This window comes from Pongo abelii, chromosome 4 (assembly GCF_028885655.2).
Source record: "Pongo abelii isolate AG06213 chromosome 4, NHGRI_mPonAbe1-v2.0_pri, whole genome shotgun sequence".
NCBI lineage: Eukaryota > Metazoa > Chordata > Mammalia > Primates > Hominidae > Pongo > Pongo abelii.
In genome coordinates, this window is record NC_071989.2 from 165,768,725 (window position 1) to 165,795,134 (window position 26,410).

The 26,410-nt window shown below is 43.6% G+C and overlaps 1 protein-coding gene across 1 annotated transcript; it reads right to left on the reverse strand.

Annotated features, from left to right (window-relative positions):
• Positions 1–1,058: 1,058 nt before the first annotated feature.
• Positions 1,059–25,720, reverse strand: HAVCR2 (hepatitis A virus cellular receptor 2). The gene is made up of 7 exons (XM_003776703.5): positions 24,334–25,720; positions 22,026–22,364; positions 20,076–20,159; positions 13,949–13,992; positions 10,465–10,612; positions 4,164–4,200; positions 1,059–2,520 (listed from the first exon to the last, which is right to left on the reverse strand). Exons 1-7 carry the CDS (start codon positions 24,389–24,391, stop codon positions 2,370–2,372), a joined length of 861 nt encoding a protein of 286 aa, XP_003776751.2. The 5' UTR covers positions 24,392–25,720; the 3' UTR covers positions 1,059–2,369.
• Between the last annotated feature and the right edge of the window lie 690 nt (positions 25,721–26,410).

Consider the following 26,410-nt stretch of genomic DNA (forward strand, 5'->3'; position numbering starts at 1 on the left):
CTAGATGCAGCCCAACACTCGAATTCACACAAGACTGTCAGAAAGACTTCTAGAAACAAGCAGGCTGGGTACAGCCTTGCTGGCCAACATCTTCTGCATGCAACACAATCACAGCTTAGTCATCACCTGGGGAGGAGCAGTTTTTAGGCGGTGATAGGCCCATATTGTTAATTCATTCCTATGTGCTGAGGATGGCTCAGCAGAAAGAGGGAAATAGACAAAAGAGTAAGACCCCAACAAAGGCCTGAGCTGAACAATGTTGAGACTCAAAGGCCACTTTGGCCTGGATAAGAGTTAATATGGGGCTGGGCACAGTGGGTCACACCTGTAATCCCAGCACTTTGGGAGGTCGAGGCGGGCAGATCACACAGTCAGGAGTTTGAGACCAGCCTGGCCAACATAGTGAAACCCTGTCTCTACTAAAAATACAAAAATTAGCTGGGTGTGGTGGTGCACGCCTGTAGTCCCAGCTACTCGGCAGGCTGAGGCAGGAGAATCGCTTGAACCCAGGAGGCACAGGTTGTGATGAGCCGAGATTGTGCCACTGTACTCCAGCCTGGGCAACAGAGTGAGACTCTGTCTCAAAACAAACAAACAAACGAACAAAAGAGTGAATATGGGAGCTTCTGGGTATTTGTGAGTTCTCTAAGAAGTGAACTTGCAGAGTCACACTCTCTCTGAGCTGTCTAATGGAAGTCTTCCAGAAAGCTACCTTTCTGATTATTTAATTTTTTTCACTCCAAAAATATTTAGGCCGGGCACAGTGGCTCACGCCTAAAATCCCAGCACTTTGGGAAGTCGAGGCAGGGGGGATTGCTTGAGCCCAGGAGTTTGAGACCAGCCTAGCCAACATGGTGAAACCTTGTCTCTACTAAAACTATGCAAATTAGCTTGGCGTGGTGGTGCATGGCTATAGTCCCAGCTACTGGGGAGGCTGAGGCAGAAGGGTGAATTGTGCCCAGGAGGTCAAGGCTGCAGTGAGTGAAGATCATGCCACTGCACTCCAGCCTGGGCAACAGAGTGAGATTCTATCTCAAAAAACAAACAAACAAAGAAAAAACAGTAAAAAAATGTTTTTAGTAAGTTCCAATTGTGTGTCAGAATTGTGCTAGGCACAGGGGGCAACAATAAGCAAGACAGATCAAGTCTATACCATCTTGAAATTTAACTATAGGGACCACTCTCTGTCAAAGGATCCAGCGCTGGCAATATAGATTGCTGAAGGCCTTTGCCTTCTTTCCACCAGGCAACAGAATTTGTGTCCCCGTCACTGCTTCTTCTTCTGTGAAAAATATAGCTTCAGTTTGGTCCATGAATACAGAGGTTGGTGAGAGATATTTTCTTTCAAACACACAACAAGCAAAACTTGGCCAATACACACCAATTGAATGCACTTCCTTTTTCCCCAGGAGCTCCTGCCACATCTCAGCCCTGCAGGGCAGTCTTCATAAGGGAAACAAAAGAAGGGCTGTGCACTGGCACTGACAGTTGGACAGGTAGTGCTCAAATAAGCCTAAAGCTCAACATTCCAAGGGAATCTTCAAGATCCAGGTAGACCTGGTCCAGTCATCTCTTAATCTTTTAAGGATCACTGGCTGGATGCGGTGGCTCACGCCTGTAATCCCAGTGCTTTGGGAGGCCGAGGCGGGCGAATCATGATGTCAGGAGTTCAAGACCACCCTGGCCAACACGGTGAAACCCTGTCTCTACTAAAACTACAAAAAATTAATTGGGCATGGTGGTGCATGCCTGTAATCCCAGCCACTCGGGAGGCTGAGGCAGGAGAATCGCTTGAACCCAGGAGGCGGAGGTTACAGTGAGCCGAGATTGTGCCATTGCACTCCAGCCTGGGCAACACAGCAAGACTCCGTCTCAAAAACAAAAAACAAAAAAGGGATCACAGATCTCTTTGAAAATCAGTGTCCCCTTTAGACTTTCTGTGCCAAAAAAGTTATGCTTTCACCTCAGCACCCAGTTTTCCCTAGTTTATCTGAAGTTTTATGGACCTATGACATGCCCAAATTTCCTGGAGCTCCAGAGACCCCACGTCAAGAATTCCTAGTGTATATAAAAGCCCGTTTGAGCTCTAACATCCGTGATTAACAGTCTCTGGGTTGAGTAACTCTGTTGGCTTAAATACAGAGGCAATGACATGCCTGTTTAAGTTCAGTGCAGGTCCCAGTTCAATTCCCATGTGAGTCATTATCTTCTGAAAATGGGAAAATTCTGCTCCATAGCAGTGGACAGAACCTCCAAAACCAGTCAGCTGACACAGCTCATAGTTTCTGAAAAAGACAACACCAAGCTCAAAAATAAGGTGGTTGGATCTATGGCATTGCAAAGCGACAACCCAAAGGTTGTGAGGGTTGCTACCCGCTGCTGACATAGCAGTAATACTCATTGGGCTCCTCCACTTCATATACGTTCTCCTCAATGGTATAGATGTTTTCTTCTGAGCGAATTCCCTCTGCTACTGCATTTGCCAATCCTGAGGGAGGGAGGTTGGCCAAAGAGATGAGGCTGTGGAAATAAAGTGTTGCGGTTGAGTTAAGCATTTCCCAGGTAACATGGAATAAAGTTAAGAGAATAGGCTTTCCCAAAGAGACAGCAACTAAACATAGTGCATGATCTTTGATCAGATGCTGAACAAGGGGAAAAGCCAAGAAATAGCAATAAAATACTATGGGGAAACAATTGAGAAAATGTCCACTAATTTTAATTTTCTTAGGTATAACAACAGCATTGTGATAGCTAAGAGAATATTTTTATTTCTAGGAGGTGCAGGCCGAAGTTTAGGTGAAGTGTCAAGATGTCTGCGATTATGTACACATTTAGATTTTTTAAAAATGGGCCGGGCGCCATGGCTCACGCTTGTAATCCCAGCACTTTGGGAGGCTGAGCCTGGCGGATCACGAGGTCAGGAGTTTGAGACCAGCCTGGCCAACATAGTGAAACCCCGTCTCTACTAAAGATACAAAAAATTAGCCAGTGCGGTGGCATGCACCTGTAATTCCAGCTACTTGGGAGGCTGATGCAGAGAATCGCTTGAACCCAGGAGGCAGAGGTTACAGTGAGCCGAGATTGCGCCACTACACTCCAGCCTGGGTGACAGAGCCAGACTCCGTCTCAAAAAAAAAAAAAAAATTACTAATGCTTTAGATAGCATTCAATGGACAGAGGTTTTGTTTTGTTTTGTTTGATGCTGGGTCTTTCTCTGTCACCCAGGTGGGAGTGCAGTGGCACAATCATGGCTCATTGCAGCCTTCATCTCCTGTGCTCCAGCAATCCTTCCACCTAATGTTTCTATTTTTTGTAGAGAAGAGGTCTTATTATGTTGCCCAGGCTGGTCTCGAACTCCTGGGCTCATGTGATCCTCCCACCTCAGCCTCCCAAAGTGCTGGGCTTATAGGCATAGGTCACAGCACCTAGCCCAGAGTCATTTTTGTAATCCAAATATATTGCATTCCATTCATGTGCCAAACATCACTAAAAGTCTAAAATCTAGTAAGTTATGTAAGCCATACCTATTTGAAATGGATGTGTGTGTGTGCATAATCAGGAACGAAGATCAAGACAGGAGTCTATAATAGACTAGCAGTTCTTAGCCCTGACTGTTCACTAGAATCACCTGGAGAGCTTTTAGAACAATTTCTATGCTTAGGCTTCATCCCCAGAGATTCTGATTCAGTTGCTCTGGGGTTGGCCCTGCATTAGTACACTTCAGTGCCCGGGTGATTCTAATAGGAAACCAAAGTTGAAAATGCCTGGGCTGGTTTACAGAAATGCTGAGAACAGATACTGGGTTTCTTGCTCACTTCTGTAATGCCTAAGTTCAGCCCAGACCCTGGATATAACAGGAGCTCAATCTGTTGACGTTTCAGTTCACTGGAAAAACCATTAATATCGAGATGAATAAGCATGTTGTATTATTAGGGTGTTAAATTCTATACCTTAACTTTAGAACTAAAGACGCTAGAGGTGTCAGGAAGTAAACACAGGAGCATGTTACATTTTCACTTCATAACTAGACCTAGAGAAAGAAGGAAGTATAAACTCAGATCTCAAAGCCCCAGGACAGGACTTCTCAGAGTAAAGATCAGACATGTTAGAGTAGGGACTTCCGAGATTCTCACCTTTTCCCAACCCCATTCCATTATTCTTACCTTAAATTCTGTATCTTCTCTTTGCTATGAGAATACCCTAGGCAAAAGGGGAAAGAAAAGCCAATAAAAATGCCCTTCATAAAATAAATGAGACAAGAAATCAAATAGGCTCACTGGAAGCACGCATTGTTTAGGGTAATCTGGTCTCACCTTAGATTGAGTTAAATGAAACTCTCAATGTGTGCCTTAGATAATTATATGGACTGTGCTAGAAAATAATAATAAAGATGCATTTTTCTTATTTAACAAATATTATGAGGCCTCTACTACGTGTCTGGCAGTTTGCTTCGCACGAGGAACACAGGAACATAAAAGTGAATTGTGAGACCTAATTTCATGAAGCTTGTGCTCTCCCACGGGAGACCAAAGAAATAAAAGAAAACAGTACCCCAGACCCAAGACCAGCCTGACCAACATGGAGAAACCCCGTCTCTACTAAAAATACAAAATTAGCTGGATGTGGTGGCCCATGCCTGTAATCCCAGCTACTCAGGAGGCTGAGGCAGGAGAATCACATGAACCCGGGAGACTGAGGTTGCGGTGAGCCAAGATTGCACCATTGCACTCCAGCCTGGGCAACGAGAGCGGAACTCCGTCTCAAAAAACAACAACAACAACAAAAAGGAAATAGTAAATAGGAAAACAAAATAATTTCAAATTATGATGTATTATAAAGGAAACCAACATCATATTGAAACAGATAATAGAGCGGGTGGTCAGGGAAGGACCCTCAGAGATGACCTTTAAGCTCGTTTCTGAAATGAGTCAGCCAAGTAAAGAGCCAGAAGGAGCATTCCAGGACGAGGGAACCCCTTGTAAAGATCTTGCTGAGTGCCTGAAACTGAAAACATGGCTGGATTAAGGGAGCGGCCCAAGATAAGGTCTGAAAGGTAGGCTGGGGCTAGGTCCAATAAGACCTTTCCAGCCATAATCAGGAGTCTGGATTTTATTCTAAGACCTGTAGGAAACCTTAGATTTCCTTGAAGGGCAGAGATGTGATCCTTATTTGTTTTGGGTTTCTTTTACCCGCTGAAAACAACTACATTATCTCATCATTTCTGTGTTGTGGGTCAGGAATCCAGGTGTGGCTTACTGGGTACCTCTGGATCAAGGTCTTTCAAGGTGTCTTCTGGGGATGCAGTTTCAAAAATTTGAAACTTAAAATTTTTCTTTTTCTTTTTTTTTTTTTTTGAGACAGGGTCTTGCTCTGTTGGCCAGGCTGGAATGCAGTGCAAGATCATATCTGATTGCAACTTTGAACTCCTGGGCTCAAGGGATCTACCCGTCTCAGCTTCTGAGTAGCTAGAACTATAGGTGCACACTACCACAGCTGGATAATTTTTTTAAATGTTTTTGGGCTGGATGCAGTGGCTCACGCCTGTAATCCTAGCACTTTGGGAGGCAAGGCAGGCGGATTTCTTGAGCTTGGGAGTTCGAGACCAGCCTGTGCAACATGGCGAAACCTCATCTCTACTAAAAATACAAAAACTAGCCAGGTATGCTGGCACATGCCCGTGGTCCTAGCTACTTGGAGGCTGAGGCAGGAGAGTTGCTTGAACTCGGGAGGCAGAGGTTGCAGTGAGCCGTGATCACACCACTGCACTCCAGCCTGGGTGAATCTCAATATGTTGCCCAGGCTAGTCTCAAACTCCTGGCCTCAAGCGACTCTCCTGTCTTGGCCTCCCAAAGTGTTAGGATTATAGGTGTAAGCCATTGTGCTCAGACATTGATTTGGGTTTTAATATTGGATTCGAAGGAGGAATAAAGAAATGAGAAGATAAATTAAGTAGAGATAATGGTGTCTTGGAGTAAGGAATGGCCAAAAGAGATGCAGAATAATGAAAAGACTTTAGATATATGTTGGAGGAAGACTGCAGGAATCTTTTGTTGTTTTTCTCTGACAGAGTATCCCTGTGCTGTGTCACCCAGGCTAGAATGCAGCAGCAAGATCATAGTTCACAGCCTCAAACTCCTGGGCTCAAGTGATCCTCCTGCTTCATTCTCCTGAGTAGCTGGGACGATAGGCGTGCACCACCATACCCAACCCTAAGGAATCTCAACATCTAAGGATCAGGCAGAAGAAGAACTGAAAAGCAATGGATCAAATAGAATAACGTCATTTCAGAAGCCAAGAAAAGGAAGACTTTCTAGAATGAGTGATCAATTTAAAAGGTTGACCATAATAAAGATAAAGTATCATGCCTATAATCCCAGCACTTTGGGAGGACAAGGCGGGCGGATCATCTGAGGTCAAGAGTTCGAGACCAGCCTGGCCAACATGGTGAAACCCCCGTCTCTACTAAAAACACAAAATTAGCCAGGCATGGTGGCGCATGCATGAAATCCCAGCTACTCAGGAGGCTGAGGGGGGAGAATCACTTGAACCCGGGGAGGCAGAGGTTGCAGTGAGCCAAGATCGCACCACTGCACTCCAGCCTGAGCAACAAGAGTGAAACTCCGTCTCAAAAAAAAAAAAAAAAAAAAAAAAAAAGGTATCTGTTAATATTTAATTTAGAAAACTTAAGGTCATTGGTGAGCTTGACCATTTCTGTCATGCTTTGGAGCAGAAACTAGATGATGGTGGGTCAAAGAGTGTAGATGGGTGAAAAGTAGAGACAACTCCTTTGAAAAATATGGCTGTGAGAACGAGTTGAGAAATGGGACTAGCTGGAGAGGAATGCAGGGACTAGAACATATATTCTGCTAATGAAAATAGCATAAACAGAAAAGGAGAGAGATGACTCAGAAGAAAGGGATAAAAAGAAGGATGAAGTCTTGGCCTAGGCAATGGAGAATAAACAGCCCTTTCATATTTCATCAGTTAGGAGAGGGGCAAAGAAGGTTTGAGCAGCAGTGAGGTATGGATGGTCATCTCAGAGAGTACACTAGAGAGATGGAAGATTGTGGGGCATTATTGAGTGTCAGTTTGTTTTTGTGAGGTCATGACTTAAAAAGCTGTCACCTTGATTTTAATATTTTCTCCAGCAACTTCCAGGGAAAAGATTGGAAACTAAACAGGACTTTCTTATCTGTACTTCTCAGTAGCCATGTTTTTTGGAGTGGCATATATGTGTGTGTACAAAGCATCAGGTTTCCTCTAGATCCCGTTACTCTTTATACAAACTAGAATAATTGCTAATATGTATAAATTATGGTCATATATATATAAAGTGGCCTCTAAAATATATAATAGTAAAGTTCAAAGTTTTACTCTGAGCCATGGCAGAAGTCAAAAAAGTAGTGAGTGTTATCAATGCTCCTTAACATTCCCTAGTCTGTTTTGAAAATACTCAAGTGAGGCTAAGCGCAATGACTCATGCCTATAATCCCAACATTTTGGGAGGCTAAGGTGGGAGGATTATTTAAGCCCAGGAGTTTGAGACCAGCCTTGGCAACATAGCAAGACCTCATCTCTATTTATATTTTATTTTATTTTATTTATTTTTTGAGATGGAGTTTTGCTCTTGTTGCCCAGGCTGGAGTGCAATGGCACGATCTCAGCTCACTGCAACCTCCGCCTCCTGGGCTCAAGCGATTCTCCCACCTCAGTCTCCCGAGTAGCTAGAATTATAGGCATGTGCCCCCATGCCCAGCTAATTTTGTATTTTTAGTAGAGACGAGGTTTCTCCATGTTGGTCAGGCTGGTCTCGAACTCCCGACCTCAGGTGATCCACTCACCTCGGCCTCCCAAAGTGCTGGGATTACAGGCGTGAGCCACCGTGCTCAGCCTCTATTTTTAAATATGTATATATTCATCACGCCTGTAATCCCAGCACTTTGGGAGGCTGAAGTAGGAGGATCGCTTGAGATCAGGAGTTTGAGACCAATCTGGGCAACATGGCAAAACCCCATCTCTACCAAAAAAAAAAAACAACAAAAAAAAAAAAAACTAGCCAGGTGTGGTGGCACCTGCCTGTAATCTCAGCTACTCAGGAGGCTGAGGCACAAGAATTGCTTGAACCCAGGAGGCAGAGGTTGCAGTGAGCCAAGATCACACCACTGTAGTCCAGCTCCCAGGTGACAGAGTAAGACTCTGTCCCAATAATAATAATTATATATATATGTGTGCATACATATATATACATTTTATATATATATATATATATATATATATTCATGTGATCAATTCAAAAATTCCATGGCTATCTCTGAATAAACCCAGGTAAGTGTGGGTGGGGTAGTTTCTTTTTCTGAATAATCCATTTAACAATAATAGCAGAAGCCATAATGATGAGGAGCAGGACAGTACTGGTTTCAAATCCTATATCTATCAATTAACTGTGTAAATGCAGGCAAGTGACCTAACCTTTTAGCATGCTGATTCTCCATTAGAAACATATTAGTACCTATCTCATAGGGCAGTTACGAGAATTTAATGCACATAAAGCACCTGGCAGCTTCAGTCCACAGTTAGTGGGGTGACCAACTCATCCCTGTTTTTCTTGGACTGTTCTAGTTTTAGCCCTAGAAGTCCCATATATCTTAGGAACACCCTTTAGTCTTGAGCCAGTCTGAGGTGATTGCTCGCTCTACACGCACATTCCCCATTTGTGTATTAGTAAGAAAGGCTGCTATGTTGTATTACACTTTGGGGCATAAGGACTTGGTTTCTGCCCTAAAAGAAAATAAAATAGACACAATTATAAAAGTGTGTGAGTGGCCGGGCACAGTGGCTCACGCCTGTAATCCCAACACTTTTGGGAGGTCGAGGTGGATGGATCACAAGGTCAGGAGATCGAGAACATCTTGGCCAACATGGTGAAACCCTGTCTCTACTAAAAATACAAAAATTAGCCGGGCTTGGTGATACATGCCTGTAGTCCCAGCTACTCTGGAAGCTGAGTCAGGAGAAATACTTGAACCCAGGAGGCAGAGGTTGCAGTGAGCTGAGATCGCACCACTGCACTCCAGCCTCCATCTCCAAAAAAAAAAAAAAGTGTGCGAGGTTTTTGGGGTACTGGGAGTATTTAGATCTTGATTGTGATGATGGCTTCCTACTGTAATTCTCCATCAAAATTCATCAACTTGAACACACTTTTTTTTTTTTTTTTTTGGAGACTGTCTTACTCTGTTGCCCAGGCTGGAGTGCAATGATGCAATCACAGCTCACTGCAGCCTCCTGGGCTCAAGTGATCCTCCCACCTCAGCCTCCTGAGTAGATGGGACTACAGGTGTGTGCCACCATGCTCAGCTCATTATTATTATTATTACGTTGTAGACGCAGGATCCTGCTTTGCTGCCCAGGCTGATCTTGGTCTCAAACTCCTGGGCTCAACTGATCCTCTCACCTCAGCTTCTGAAAGTGTTGAAAATACAGGCATGAGCCACTGCACCTGGCCATTGTATTTATTTATTTATTTGCTTATTTATTTATATTTTATTACTATATTTTTTTAAGACAGTCTCACTCCGTCACCCGGGCTGGAGTGCAGTGGCACGATCTGAGCTCACTGCAACCTCCACCTACCAGGTTTGAGTGATTCTCCTGCCTCAGCCTCCTGAGTAGCTGGGATTACAGGCATGCGCCACCACACCCGACTAATTTTTTATTTGTAGTACAGATGGGGTCTCACCATGTTGGCCAAGCTGGTCTCGAACTCCTGACCTCAAATGATCCACCCCCCTCAGCCTCCCAAAGTGCTGGGATTACAGGTGTGAGCCACCGTGCCGGGGCCTGTTTTTTTTGTTTTTGTTTGTTTGCTTGTTTAAAAAAAAAAAAAAAGGATAAGTAACTTAGAAAAAGCTATGTGCTAAGTACCATGATGGAGCAAAACATTCTCTAACCCTAATCATGACCCAGTGTTAAAGGGACTTGCAGTCTACTCCCAAAGAGGTATGCCTGAGAAACCAATAACAGAAAAGTGCACAGAAGGAAGTGTTTTTTGTTGTTGTGTTTCCTAACAAATCTAGACATATTCATGAATTAAAGAAATTAGTTTACTGGAGTCAGCCTGCCTGGATTTGAATTCCGGTTCTGCCAGGTACTGATGTTGAAACCTTGGGAAGGCAGCTTACTCTAAGCTTGACTTCCCTTCACTGTAAAATGGGGATGGTACTATTCTTTATCTCATAAGACAGTAATGATGATAAAATGTATGTAAAACATTTAACGCAGTGCCTGCCTGACACACAATAAATATTAAATAAAAATTAGCCATTATTGTTAGGATTTGGATGGACAAAAGGGTATTTAGTCTAATCATCTTTGAGTATAAACATGAATTTGCATTTCTATCTAGGTTTTTACTGGTTCTCACTGAAGAATTTGTTATCAGAGGGAGAGAGAAACAAAAACACTTACATTTGAAAATTAAAGCGCCGAAGATAAGAGCCAGAGCCAGCCCAGCAGAGATCCCTGCTCCGATGTAGATGCCTATTCTGATAGTAGAGTCCCGTAACTCATTGGCCAATCCAGAGTCCCGTAACTCCTTGTCCAATGTGGGTATTTGCTATGGAAACACAAACAGGATTTAAGCAGAAAACAGCTAGAAATCTCTTGTGTAATCAGTTTCAAGATTTGTGAATTGGACCATCCCTTTTACAACATCACAGGATGGCAGAGTCCTTCAAATCACCTTTGATCTGTCACCTTGTAGCCAACACTCAAGCCAACCCAAGAAAGGGACTCCCTTAACCTTTGGAGTTAGCAAGGAAACAAAATGTGCCCTTCTGTGTTGTGGGTAGAGAAGGAGCTCTTAAGACCCTTTCCCTGCCCCTGCAAATATTGGCTTTAGAGTTGAGTCTTGTTGGTTCAAGATCCCCTAAGATTCCCCAGAGAGTTTTCGAGTAGTTTACATTTAGTGCCTTGCTATGAAACCTCTATTTTTCACAAAAAGACAGTGATTCAATAGCCAAGACTTTACAGCCAGACAGTCGTGGATTCAAATCCCAGCTCTGAGGCCAGGCGCGGTGGCTAATGCCTGTAATCCCAGCACTTTGGGAGGCCTAGGCAGGCAGATCACCTGACATCAGGAGTTTGAGACCAGCCTGGACAACATGGTGAAACCCTGTCTCTACTAAAAATACAAAACTTAGCCAGGCGTGGTGACACATGCCTGTAATCCTAGCTAGTGGGGAGGCTGAGGCAGGAGAATCACTTAAACCTAGGAGGCGAAGACTGGAGTACTCGAGTTGAGATCATGCCACTGCACGCCAATCTGGGCAACAGAGCGAGACTCCCATCTCAAAAAAAAAAAAAATATTCCCAGCTCTGACACTAAGGGCTGAGTAATCCTGTAGAGTTATCAGGAAAACTAAGTGAGAGAAAATATAAAATGCTTAGTACAGGGTCTGGTACATAATAAATGTTCAATCAATCATAGCTATTATTGCTATTGCTCTAGTTAACTTGATCTTCTGATAACTGAGAGCCACACAAAATAAATCCTGTTTCTAAAATTTCAGTCTATGGGTTCTTTCTTTTTCTCTCTTTAAAAACAATGATTAGGCCAGGCGCGGTGGCTCACGCCTGTAATCCCAGCACTTTGGGAGGCCAAGGTGGGCAGATCACAAGGTCAGGAGTTCAAGACCAGCCTGGCCAACATGGTGAAACCCCATCTCTACTAAAAATACAAAAATTAGCCGGGTGTGGTGGTGGGCACCTATAATCCCAGCTACTTGGGAGGCTGAGGCAGGACAATTGCTTGAACCCGGGAGGCGGAGGTTGCAGTGAGCCAAGATCGCGCCATTGCACTCCAGCCTGGGCGACAACAGCAAAACTCCATCTCAAAAATAAATAATAAATTAATAAATAAATAATAATTATAGGCCAGGCTCACACCTATAATCCCAGCACTTTGGGAAGCTGAGATGGGAGGATCACTTGAGACCAGGAGTTAGGGACCAGCCTGGGCAACATATTGAGACCTCATTTATACAAAACACACACACACACACACACACAAATAATTATAAGCATTTTTAAAACAATGAATTTAAGGAAGTTAAATCTTCCATTGATTCAATGTACATTTACAAATTGATTCAATATACATTACTCCTGCAATAACAGGAGTCCTATATGCAAGATATTGTGCATTAAGCATTGTGAGCACATACAGGTCCTTAAAAAGCACTGTCTGATTGCAAAGAGAGAAGGAGCAAATACAAGATGCTGAGCATCAGTTGTGAATACACAAGCAAGAAACTGAGTCAAATAAATGTGGGCTCCTGAATATGTCCTCAAGTAATTTTTTTTTTTTTTTTTTGAGACAAGGCTTTGCCCTGTCACCTAGGATGGAGTGCAGGGGCATGATCACAGCTCATTGTAGCCTCAACCTCCTGGGCTCGAGTGATCCTCCTGCCTCAGCCTCCCAAGTAGCTGGAACTACAGGTTTGCAGCACCATGCCTGGCCAAATTTCAAAAAATATTTTTTGTAGAGACAGGGTGTCACTATGTGGCCCAGGCTGGTCTCAAACTCCTGGTCTCAAGCAATCCTTCCACCTTGGCCTCCTAAAGTGCTGGGATTACAGGCACGAGACACTGTGCCCGGCCTCCACAAAGAATTTTTAAGTCATTGCTAAAAGCTTGCCTTCTAGTGGTTTTTCTTTTATGAGGGAGTTTCGCTCTTGTTGCCCAGGCTGGTGTGCAGTGGCGCGACCTCAGCTCACTGCAACCTCCAACTCCTGGATTCAAGCGATTCTCCTCTCTCAGCCTCCCGAGTAGCTGAGACTACACAGACACATACCACCACACGTGGCTGATTTTTTGTATTTTTAGTAGAGATGGGGTTTCACCATGTTGGCCAGGCTGGTCTCAAACTCCTGACAGGTGATCCACCCTACTTAGCCTCCCAAAGTGCTGGGATTACAGACGTGAGCCACTGCACCCAGCCAGTTTTTCTTTTATTCTAAGAAGGTAGCAGGGAGAGTAAAATTGAGGTTAATTAAGGTATGGCTTTATTTATAGTTAAATACATAAAATCGGCTGGGCGCCATGGCTCATGCCTGTAATCCCAGCACTTTGGGAGGCCAAGTCGGGCGGATCACCTGAGGTCAGGAGTTCAAGACCAGCCTGACCAACATGGAGAAACCCTGTCTCTACTAAAAATACAAAATTAGGCCGGGGGCCGTGGCTCATGCCTACAATCCCAGCACTTTGGGAGGCCGAGGCAGGTGGATCACCTGAGGTCAGGAGTTCAAGATCAGCCTGGCCAGTGTGGTGAAACTCCATCTCTACTAAAAATAAAAAAATTAGCCGGGTGTGGTGGCTCATGCCTGTAATCCCAGCTACTCGGAAGGCTGAGGCAGGAGAATCGCTTGAACCCGGGAGGCGGAGGTTGAGGTGAGCCAAGATCACAGCATTGCACTCCAGCCTGGGCAACAAGAGCGAAATTCTGTCTAAAAAAAAAAACCTCTTCACTTTGAATATTCCTGACTGGTGTCTTGTCATATTTAAAGGGATAAATGTGAATACTTTTTCCCATTAGGGTTGCAATGGAAGCAAGAAGAATGGTATTCTAGGGAGATGAAGAATCTTTGAACCTTCCACAGGGTAGACAGTTGTGAAATTGAAGAATAAGAGGGACAAAATGCTGATGTTTCTTCTTTGTGGTTTTCAAGCTCTTACTATATGCCAGGCACTTTACACGCATCACCTCAGTCCTTCATTACAACAGGCCTATGAGGTTAGAACTGTCATCGTCAACATGTTACAGCCCAGGAATCTGAAGCTAAGGGAACTTAAGGCTTTTTACCCCAAGGACAAGGTGAGTATGAAGGAAGTCTAAAGCCATACTTTTCCCCTCCAAATTGAGCACAACATCGCTCACAAAAAAGTTACTTACTGTTAGATTTATATCACGGAGGCTCCACGGTGTCTGTGTCTCTGCTATAAAAAGAGAGAATGAGAGAGAGAGGAAAAATAGCCAATAGTATAGTTAAGAACATTTTCTTTTATCTAAGTTTTTAAAAAATCTTAATGATGCCTATAATCCTATTTGAAATGAATTCTACTCCATACTTGTCACAATAATTAACAGAGAGACAGACAAAATTTACTGAACACCCAGGAATCAACTTTAGGATGGCCACATTTTTTCATCTAGATAATGAACCGTACTGTTTTCTGAAATAGAGACTTCTGCCAGGAAGTCCTACATTAAACATGTGCTTTGTTTTTTTCACAGGACCCTAATGAGTTCTACAAAAATCTAGGAATATTGATAAGACTCAGGCATTATTTATTTATTTATTTATTTAGAGACAGAATTTCACTCTGTCACCCAGGCTGGAGTGCAGTGGCATGATCTCAGCTCACTGCAACCTCTGCCTCCCTGGTTCAAGCAATTCTCATCCCTCATCCTCCCAAGTAGCTGGGACTACATGCATACACCACCATGCACAGCTAATTTTTGTATTTTTAGTAGAGACGAGGCCATGTTGGCCAGGCTGGTTGTGAACTCCTGACCTCAGGTGATCTGCCCACCTCAGCCTCCCAAAGTGCCGGGATTACAGGTGTGAATGACCAGGCTTGGCCTCAGGCATTATATTCTAATTAGATTTTAAAAGACAACAAAAATTCATTTCCTTCTTTTTTTTTGAGACAGAGTCTCACTCTGTTGCCCAGGCTGGAGTACAGTGGCACAATCTCAACTCACTGCAACCTCCATTTTCTTTTTCTTTTTTTTCTTTTTGTGAGACAGAATCTCACTCTATCACCCAGGCTGGAGTGCAGTAGCATGATCTCGGCTCACTGCAACCTCCGCCTCCTGAGTTCAAGCGATTCTCCTGCCTCAGCCTCCCTAGCAGCTGGGACTACAGGGGCGCACCACTGCACACAGCTAATTTTTGTATTTTTAGTAGAGACAGGGTTTCGCCATGTTGGCCAGGCTGGCCTCGAACTCCTGACCTCAAGTGATCCACCCGCCTCGGCCTCCCAAAGTTCTGGGATTACAGGTGTGAGCCACCGTGCAGTGCCCAGCCTCCATTTTCTTAAATAAGTTTTGCGTTTACTCATGAGAAGGGAGACACGGTTGCCTACAAATGAAAATAATCACTGTGGCCACAATGTAATAGGAGCCAGGCCTTGTGCTAAATAAACTCTTTCAGTGAAGAAGCTCATTTTAGAGATACTTAGAAGCACTTACTTTAGAACTACTCTTCTAAAGTAGAGACTGTTAGTCCCATTGCACAGATGAAGAAACTGAAAATTAGGGAAGTGAAGTGACTAACCCAAGGTCACACGACTTAGCAAATGACAAAATGGCCTTCCAATTTAGGTCTGCCTTAAATGCACATTCTTAATTATACTGCCTTCACCAGCCTTTACCTCAGTGCTGTCATTATGAAGAGGGTCACGTTGCCCAGCCACCCGCTCACCATCTTTCCTTCCTGTTCATTTGTTTATCTCTTCATCTGCTGATCCATTCCGTGAATATGCACTATGCCCGTACTCTAGGCACAGGGGTCAGAGCAGGGAACAAGAGGGGCACAGGCCCTGACCTCATGAACACTGAATTCTAAAAATAAGTACGTTGCCAGCTTTTGGGAAACTAAGCACGCTTACTCATTTTTATGGCAGAGTCAGAGATGTTGAAACTTCTTAAATGTCACTGTCACCTTCTGGAAGCCTTAATGTGTATAAAGGGTTTGACTAAATGCTGGTTTAACAAACTATAGTTTATCACGAAGGCATAGCCTCAGCCTAAAATCATTGAAGAAAAAAAGATTATGTTCCAATTACTTTTGCCCTAATTACCAGAAAAAAATTTAAAGTATAAAAACCACAGGCCTGACGCGGTGGCTCACACCTGTAATCCCAGCACTTTGGGAGGCCGAGGGCAGGTGGATCACAAGGTCAGGAGATCGAGACCATCCTGGCCAATATGGTGAAACCCCGTCTCTACTAAAATACAAAAAATTAGCCGGGCGTGGTGGTGTACGCCTGTAGTCCCAGCTACTCAGGAGGCTGAGGCAGTGGAATCACTTGAACCCAGGAGGTAGAGGTTGCGGTGAGCCGAGATCACACCATTGCACTCCAGCCTGGTGACAAAGCAAGACTCCATATCAAAAAAAAAAAAAAAACCCTCATCAGTACAACTGCTAAGTAAACACGAATCTTAAGTGCACATAAGATTTTCAAATGTAAATCCAGTTTCAGCCTCCTTATAATTATTTTTCTTGATAAAAATGGTAAAACTAACTTTTTAAAAACTTAATTTTGCTATGAAAATAATCAGTAAAATCAAGCACTGTTGTGTCATTACAGCTTTTTTACACACAGATTTGGCCACCAACCAAGATGGATGGGACAGTTGAAGGGAGTGGCAATGTTCTTTCTGGAGAAACCAAGATTTGCCTGGTGGGGCAGGTAGCAGTGGAGGTGAGATGTGATGGCCTTAACAGTGTATAAATTTAGTAGTTACCATCTATTTGGCACTTATTAGGTGCCAGACATGGTGCTTAGCACCGTATACATACAATCTCATTTAATCCTCAACCACAATAAGTAGGTACTACTATTTTCCCCATTTTTCAGATGAAGATACTGAGTCTGAGACAGCCACTTTGCCCAAGATCACACAGCTATTAATTAGGAAAGCTAGGATTTAAAGCAGATCTACTCTAGAGCTGAGGACTCACCTGTGACCCAGTCCTTACTCCTTCAGGTAGAAGGCAAGTTGCATTTGTTCTGTGTTCAAATTCCAGGCCCTTGGATCTCTTACTTTTAAAGGCTCTACTCCATTTTTTTTTTTTTTTCTGAGAAAGGGTCTCGCTGTGTTGCCCAGGTTTGGAATACAGTGGCACCAACTCGGCTCAGTGAATCCTCAACCTCCTGAGTTCAAGCAATCTTCCTGCCTCAGCCCCGCCAAGTAACTGGGACTACAGGCACATGCCACCATGCCTGGCTATTTTTTTTTTTTTTTTTTTTGAGATGGAATCTCGCTCTCTTTTCCAGGCTTCAGGACAGTGGTGAGATCTTTGCTCACTGTTCCCAGGCTCAGACAATTCTCCTGCCTCAGCCTCCTGAGTAGCTGGAATTATAGGCATGCACCACCATGCCCAGCTAATTTTTGTATTTTTAGTAGAGACAGAGGTTTCGCCATCTTGGCCAGGCTGCCTTAAACTCCTGACCTCAGGTGATCCATCTGCCTTGGGCTCCCAAAGTGCTGGGATTACAGGTGTGAGCCACTGCACTCAGCCTAATTTTTTGTATTCTTAGTAGAGATGGGGTTTTGCCATGTTGCCCAGGCTGGTCTTGAACTCCTGAACTCCAGTGATCTGCCTGCCTTGGCCTCCCATAGTGCTGGGATTACAGGTGTGAGCCACTGTGCCTAGCCCCATTTTTATATTAAATGCTCCACATCCCACATTTAGAGTTGGTTTGCCAGCAGCCAATTTACATAATGTTACATATTATAGACAAACCATTAAATATTCATTCGTTTCAATTTTTTTATTTTATTTTCCTATTTAGGAGCTACTGACCTATTTTTGGTTGTTTCAATATTTTTTCTCAGTCAGGCCTTTGAGAAGCTCAGAGATTCGAGGTATTATTCCTATATTCCCATTTTTGTTGCCCTAGAGGGAAGGAACTAACAAGCAAAAACTAAAGGGAAGGCTGGGCGTAGTGGCTCACGCCTGTAATCCCAGCACTTTGGGAGGCTGAGGCAGAGGGATCACCTGAGGTTAGGAGTTTGAGACCAGCATGGCCACCATGGTGAAACCCCATCTCTAATAAAAATACAAAAATTAGCGGGGCATGGTGGCGCGTGTCTCTAATCCCAGCTACTTGGAAGGCTGAGGCAGGAGAATGGCATAAACCTGGGACGCAGAGCTTGCAGTGAGCCAAAATCGTGTCACTGCACTCCAGCCTGGGTGAGAGAGTGAGACTCCGTCTCAAAAAAAAAAAAAAAAAGGAAAGAAAAACTAAAGGAAAGAAGACTTCTGTCTGTGGTAGAGACAAGTATAAGGAAATGCACCACCTCGACAGGGAGTAAACTCCGTCTACAGCAAATGCCCATTCAGTGGTGATATAGTAAAAAGTACTGGCTGGGCGCGGTGGCTCACGTGTGTAATCCCAGCGCTTTGGGAGGCCGAGGCAGGTGGATCACAAGGTCAGGAGATGGAGACCATCATGGCTAACACGGTGAAACCCTGTCTCTACTAAAAATACAAAAAAAAAAAAAAATTAGCTGGGCTTGCTGGTGGGCGCCTGTAGTCCCAGCTACTCGGGAGGCTGAGGCAGGAGAATGGCGTGAACCCAGGAGGCGGAACTTGCAGTGAGCCAAGATTGAGCCACTGCACTCCAGTCTGGGTGACAGAGGAAGACTCCGTCTCAATTAAAAAAAAAAAAAAAATGTACTGAAGCACAGAATGGGATAGTGAGACTAAATGACCCTTGAAGTCCCTTCTAGCACTACGGTTGTAAGATTCTTTAAAATATAACAATGGCATACAATAAGTGTCTGGTATAACTTTATTAGCCCACAATGTGGATGATCATCTGTCCCCACCATATTTAGTTTCCTCTCTAATTGCATAAAAGATGTTGGCTACCAATCACTAAAGACTAACCAAAGACTGAACCTTTGGAGAGCTAAAACTAGTAACTATAGTAATAATAAACAGTTGAGTGCTTTTTATGGGCCAGGTACTAGGCTGAGCATTTTACATACATTATCATGTTTATACATTACAACAACCTCATGACATGGGTGCTGGAATTATCCTCATTGTAGAGATGAGCAAACTGAGCTTCAGAGAATTTGAGCAACTTGACTGAGGTCACAGAGCTAGCAAGAACAGCTGAAATTAGAACCCATTCCACCTGTCACTGAAGTACTTTAACCACAATCTCACTCTGCCTCCTGATCTTATAATATTAACGACAACAGCTAACATGTACAAATTGTGGTCAGACATTGGGATAAACGTTTTAGACATTTTCTTATTTAAAGCCCATAAGGTGTGATTTATGAGATTTATGACATTATGAGGTGGGACTCACCTATTAACCTCATTTTACAGAAGAAAATAAAAAATGGAGCTCCAGAGAGATTAGGAGAGACCAGGACACTGACAAGAAATAACTTCAAATGAATCTTCATGATCAATGTGACGTGACTTCTGCTTTCTGCCCAGTGTTCTCTTCTGGAGCACCCTGAGTACGTCCTTGCTGAGTTACATGAAGAATTTAACTACTCCTTCTGTGGCTGGAATCCAGGGAAGCTGATGGGCTTTATTCTAGCTAGAAGGCATCCTAGAAATCACCTAATCCAATGTGTCAGTTCCCAAACACAGACTGGCACCAGTTCATGACGAAACATCACCAGTCCAGGGTCAATCAGAAAATGTGGACAAAGTAATGAGCATTTCGTTCAATTTAGTTAATATTTAAGTAAAATTAAAGACTCTTGCCGGGCGCAGTGGCTCACGCCTGTAATCCCAGCACTTTGGGAGGCTGAGGCGGGCAGATCATGAGGTCAGGAGATCGAGACCATCCTGGCTAACACGGTGAAACCCCGTCTCTACTAAAAATACAAAAAATTAGCCGGGCATGGTGGCGGGTGCCTGTAGTCCCAGCTACTCAGGAGGCTGGGGCAGGAGAATGGTGTGAACCCGGGAGGCGGAGCTTGCAGTGAGCAGAGAGATCGCGCCACTGCACGCCAGCCTGGGCGACAGAGCGAGACTCCGCCTCAAAATAAATAAATAAATAAATAAATAAATAAAGACTATAAAGTTTATTAACTTTTTTTTCAAGTTAAAATTTAAGTAAAATAATCCTAAGCCAGACCATCTTTTTCCCAGGTGTGTCTCCACCACTTCCCTCTTTTCAAACACTATTTCAGGTGCACAGAGACATCCATGCCTCCACTCTCACACTGTTTTCTCATCTTTTTTTCCCACATTCAAAATCCTCTGAATTCAGAGCCAGCTAAAGATTCCCTCCTCTGCTCCATGCATAGTTACCTGGGCCATGTCCCCCGGTGGTAAGCATCCTTGGAAAGGCTGCAGTAAAGTCTCTCTGCAGAGTCGGTGCAGGGGTGACCTTGGCTAATGTCAGAAACAACATAAGGATGAAAATTATCTGAGAGCAGAAAGCTTATTTTAGGGAATCAAAGGGGCAGCAAGTAAAAAATTCGAAAGACAATTAAGAAAGAGAAATACACCCTCAGCTTCCAAACCTGCCTGGATACCTACGTTGAGAGTGTATCACACACTTCAAATGTTTGACAAAGGTAAGATGCAGTCATCATTGTTACATTCTGATTATTAATAGCAGCAGAACTAACAGCCACACAAATGGCCATAATTACAGGTTGAAGACTCCTTATCTGAAATGCTTGAGATCAGAAATGTTTTAGATTTTGAATTTTTTTTTTTTTTTTGAAACGGAGTTTTGCTCTTGTTGCCCAGGCTGGAGTGCAATGGCATGATCTCGGCTCACTGCAACCTCCGCCTCCCGGGTTCAAGCAATTCTCCTGCCTCAGACTCCTGAGTAGCTGGGACTACAGGCATGTGCCACCACACCTGGCTGATTTTGTATTTTTAGTAGAGACAGGGTTTCTCCATGTTGGTCAGACTGGTCTCGAACTCCCGACCTCAGGTGATCCACCCACCTCAGCCTCCCAAAGTGCTGGGATTATAGGCATGAGCCACGGCGCCCAGCCATTTTTTAATTTTTTTATTTTTTAGTATCTGCACTATACTTATGCTCCAATGAGCATTTCCTTTGAATGTCATGTCAGTGTCCAAAAAGTTTTGGATTTTACAGCATTTCAGATTTTGGTGCATTTTAGGTTTTAGATTTTCAGATTTGGGATGCCCAACCTATAAAGGCTTTTAATAAAATATTATCACATAAAATCCTTCTAATGGCCCACATGATAGGTATTATTGTCATATTTTATAGAGGAGGAGGTCACAGCGTTTCAATAACTTGCTCAGGATTATATAGCTAGTAAGAGGCAGAGTTAGATTTAAACTCAGCTCTATCTGGGCACAAAGTACATGTTATAGAAATCTTAAGTCTGTTCACCTCCCAGCATACATGCATAACCCAGCAGTTCACCATGCTGGCTGCACCTGGGGTAAAATCACCTGAGGTAGACTCTGTAAAAAGCTAATGCTTAGCATCTACCTCCAGAGATGCTGATTTCTCTGGTTTTTGGTAGTGGGGTTTTTTCTTCTGCTTTTTAAGAGATAGGGGTAGCCACACTACATTGGCCAGGCTGGTCTCAAACTCCTGGCCTCAAGTGATCCTCCTGCTTCAGCCTCTCAAAGTATTGGGATTATAGGCATGAGCCACCATACCTGGCATCTATAGTTGTTTAAAAACTCCCTGTGATTCTAATGAGAGTCAGGGTCTCTAACCACTGATCTAGGCCTTTCTTCCCATCTATACATTCCACCCATGAGTTTTGGCTTTTCTGGTTTTTTTGAGACAGAGTTTCACTCTTATCAGCCAGGCTGGAGTACAATGGCGAGATCTTGGCTTACTGCAACCTCTGACTCCCAGGTTCAAGTGATTCTCCTGCTTCAGCCCCCCGAGTAGCTAGAATTCCAGGCTCCCGTCACCATGCCCGGCTAATTTTTTGTATTTTTAGTGGAGACAAGGTTTCACTATGTTGGCCAGGCTGGTCTCGAATTCCTGACCTTGTGATCCACCGGCCTCAGCCTCCCAAAGTGCTGGGATTAGAGGTGTGAACCACCACACCCAGGCACACCCATGAGTTTTAAAACAGAGAGAAGGTGTTAAGTATCACTGAGTATCACCGATGGGGCCTGTTAAACTTTAGGTCTTGGCGGCCCTCCTCCAGGGCTATAATTAGGGAAGTCAGAGGTGAGAACAATCAGTACCTTTAATATGATCCACAGATAAATCTTATTCATAAAGAAGGCATGCAAAGGTCCACTCACCTGGTTTGATGACCAACTTCAGGTTAAATTTTTCATCATTCATTATGCCTGGGATTTGGATCCGGCAGCAGTAGATCCCACTGTCTGCGAGAGTCACATTCTCTATGGTCAGGGACACATCTCCTTTGCGGAAATCCCCATTTAGCCAGTATCTGCTGGACGTCCGATGATTCACATCCCTTTCATCAGTCCTGAGCACCACGCTGCCACATTCAAACACAGGACAGGCTCCTTTGCCCCAGCAGATGGGCACGAGGTTCCCTGGGGCAGCTGGGGTGTAGAAGCAGGGCAGATAGGCATTCTGACCCACCTCCGCTATGTATTTCACTTCTGAGGACCCTGAATAGAGAGAGAAGGAGAGCCAAGACTCAGGTGGTGAGTGAGGTTACTCCATTTCAGGAAAGCTGCAAGCCATGTCTTACAGAATAAAGAGGAAGCTACTGCTGCAGTCCTGTTTGGAGGATGATTCGCTGTGACAATGCTTCTCAGATGTGAAGGCCATCAGAATCACTGGGAAGCCTTGCGAAAACACAGATTGCTGGGCTCAACTGCTAGAGTTCCTGACTCAGTTGGCCTGTGGTAGAGCCTGAGAACTTTTATTTTTAACAAGTTCTCAAGTGTTGCTGAAGTGGCTGGTCCCAGAACCTCACTTTCAGAAACACTGCCCTAGGAGAGAATTGTGGCCCAATTCTGTGAACACAGGAGAACAGGGCTGATGGAAACAGACAATCAGAAAATTGGTCATGGTCAGCCAGGAAATGGCCCGCCCATCTGGGCTACTTGCTTGTTCATCAACAAAGGGAGGCTCTCCTAACATACTTCTCTTTTTAAGCAGCAAGTGCACAGTAAATAAAAACCCTTGGTTAAACAAGAATCTTCTGTATTTGAAACTACTCATGGAGTTGTTTTAAGGTTTAAAGTTGTGAAAAGAAATTAAATTTTGGGACCCCAAACTCATTTAGTCAAAGGGAAAAGTCAAGCTGGGAACTGGGTCACAGAAACCTGCCTCCTCTTTTTCCTGAATAAGATGGCTACAGGATGAAAGGCTGCACGCCTCCCCCATATTTTGCCCACAAGGAAATTCCTGGTCAGCTGCACAATGCAGATTGATAGCTCATCTTTACTGGCGCGGTCACCCCGGCCAGAGACAAATGCGTATCTGATGGTTTCCCTACCCCATTTTGTCCGTGTTATCTAATGTAAAATGCAGATTCCCCACATTTTTCCTCTGCGTTCCTTTTTTTATGTGAAAACTAAGTGCTTCTCAATATCCCACCTTGTCCCCTTTAAATTTGGAGCCCTCAAAATCATCTTCTGAGAAAGTCATAGACCTGTCTCCCAGGTTCCTCCTTAACTTTGGCAAACAAATCTCCTAAAATGATTGAGACTTGTCTCGTCATTTTCCTCAATTGAGAAAGTTAATTCCATTTAAAAAAAAACTATACATATTTTATATATGATAAAACATTCATTATATATTTTCTTTTGACTTTTTTATGTCCCCTTTGTTTTCATCTGACTCAACTACAGTAAAAACATTCAAACACTATCAAAGGTGTATGAAAAAGTGGCCGGGCACGCGGTGGGTCACGCCTGTAATCCCAGCACTTCGGGAGGCCGAGATGGGCAGATTACTTGAGGCCATGAGTTTGAGACCAGCCTGGCCAACATGGTAAAACCCTGTCTCTACTAAAAATTAAAAACATTAGCTGGGTGTGGTGGTGCATGCCTGTGATCCCAGCTACTCGGGTGCCTAAGGCAGGAGAATCACTTGAACCTGGGAGGCGGAGATTGCAGTGAGCTGAAATGGCGTCACCACTGCACTCCAGCCTGGGCAATAGAATGAGACTCCATCTCAATTAAAAAAAAAAAAAAAAGAAAAGAAAAGAAAAGAAAAAGAAAAAAAAAGGAAGAAAAGAGAAAAGAAAAATATGCCTTACTCTCCCAACTCTTTACCATTCCCTGGTTCCTTTTCCTAGAGCCTATACATTAAGAAATGTCCACATATTCCTGCTCCCCGACAACGCACACACACAAGTAGAAGCCTAATATATGCATTATTCTGCAACTTTTTTTTCTTTAATAACACTATAATTTTGAGACATTCTATACCAGTATGTTTTGTCAGACTCACTGTTTGTATCATGATTATATCACATTTATTTACCCACTCCCTCATTGACGAACATTTAGGTTGCTTCCAAGCTTTTGCTATTACAAACAACATTACAATGGTCATCCTTGTATCTCTCCCTTGTCCTCTGTACAGCACCATTATCTCATTGTAAATATCCATGCCAAGACTTACTTGTAAGTAGCAGCAGCAGCAGCAGCAGGACACAGTCAAAGGGAAGATGTGAAAACATGGAGCTTGCAGAAGAAAAGTCAGAGGACACCTCTGTAAGGCACAGTTTTAACTCTCCAAATGGACTGGGTACTTCTTCCAACTGTCTACTCCACAATCACATGAGCAGTGGCCGCCCCCGCTGAGTGCTAGCTCAGCACACCCGGGTGTCTGATTGCCAATGATTCTTACAGTAACACTGCCAGGTCTATAGTCACATTAAAGGAAACCAAAGTTCTCTGTCATGCCACACTACACACATCCTGTAAGTGTTCTGATATTTGTCCTGTGATATCAACAAAGAGGAAGCAATACTTCAGTGGAAGAAAACGCTACTCAGTCAAGGCACGTAAAGAGAACCCTCTAATAATATCTCAGATGAGATAGACTGGAAATGGAGCATGTCCGAGTCCATCTGACTAGCAGGGAACACAAAGTACAGATGCATCATCCATGGATTCATTCACTCAAATCAGTGCCTTCATCAGGCCTGTGACCAATGTTTATGAAGCCCCTACTTTGCACCAGGCACTGGACTAGGAGGTGGAACACAACAGTGAATGGCATGTTCCTTATCCTCACATTTACAGACCATCGCAACTCCCAGCATAAGCCTCACTCTCATCCTTCTTCTAACACAGATTAGGTTGTATCCTATAACCTTGCTGGGTCTCAGTTTCCTTATTTATATAATTTATAAAATGAGAAAATTGTATTAGATAATACATGCATGGCTCTCTGTTCTAATATTCTGACTTTGACCTTCAAACTTCCAACTCTTCAATTTAGAAAAAACATGTTCCTTTTGGCAACACTTCCTTTCTTCTACTCTGAGTGGAATTAAGGGGATCTTGGTATCCTGTTTCATCTCATGCATACATCTCCCCTACCCCAGGAGGCTTTGGCCACAAATGATCAGAAGGTGTTGAGTTCTAGCCACACTCCCATTACTGAGGTAACAGCTTAGACTCACATAGCCTCAGCTCTGGGAGTGTGACCTTTATCTGGACACCTTAAAAGCAAAAGCTTTTTTTCATAAAAGGGAAGTGAGCTCACAGGCTGAGTGGTTTCTGAAAAACCAGTGGCCTTTCTCTATGTCTTGCCTTCCTGAGTTTCTTTGTCGTTCACTTTTATGCCATTAAATGCATTGGGTATAAATACCAAATTTGTTCAATATAAACAAATGGCATTTAATATAAATATGCAACTTGTTCAATGTGTGTACTTCCCATAGCATCGCAGAGTGGCAGTTACTCAAGAGATCATAATCAATTTCTCATTTTATTTCATTGTATTTTTATTTATTTATTTATTTATTTATTTTGAGATGGAGTTTCGCTCTTTTTGCCCAGGCTGGAGGGCAATGGCACGATCTCGGCTCACTGCAACCTCTGCCTCCCGGGTTCAAGCGATTCTCCTGCCTTAGCCTCCTGAGTAGCTGGGATTACAGGCATGTGCCCCCACCCCGGATAATTGTGTATTTTTAGTAGAGACGGGGTTTCTCCATGTTGGTCAGGCTGTTCTTGAACTCCCGACCTCAGGTGATCCACCCGCCTCGGCCTCCCAAAGTGCTGGGTTTATAGGCATGAGCCACCGCACCAGGACAATTTCTCATTTTATAGACAAGGAATCTGAGACTTCAGAAAATTGATTTGCCGAAAGGCACGATTGGTGATTTAGAATGAGAGCATAAGCCCCCTAAGTGTCAGATTTTTTTCCACTATAAATTATGTTTTATTAATTTAATGTTTGTCTTCCCACATAACTAATAACCAGCAAATGCCCATATTTAAGTGTAAGGTAGAATAGATTAAATATGGGGTCTGGGGTTATGTTTATTAGCAGCATGAACTTGGTCAAGGCTCTTAAAAGCATCAGCCCTCAGTTTCTGTGTTTCATTTTGTTTTGTTTTTGTTTTTGTTTTGAGACGGAGTCTTGCTCTGTCGCCCAGGCTGGAGTGCAGTGGTGCGATCTTGGCTCACTGCAAACTCCGCCTCCTGGGTTCAAGCAATTCTCCTGTCTCAGCCTCCCAAGTAGCTGG

Coding starts and splice junctions, on each gene's coding strand:
- HAVCR2 (XM_003776703.5), bottom strand. CDS start 24,391: ATGTTTTCACATCTTCCCTTTGACTGTGTCCTGCTGCTGCTGCTGCTG. Junction 20,160..22,025: donor GAAGTTGGTCATCAAACCAG/GTGAGTGGACCT, acceptor TTCTGACATTAG/CCAAGGTCACCCCTGCACCG. Junction 13,993..20,075: donor CACCGGGGGACATGGCCCAG/GTAACTATGCAT, acceptor CTCTTTTTATAG/CAGAGACACAGACACCGTGG.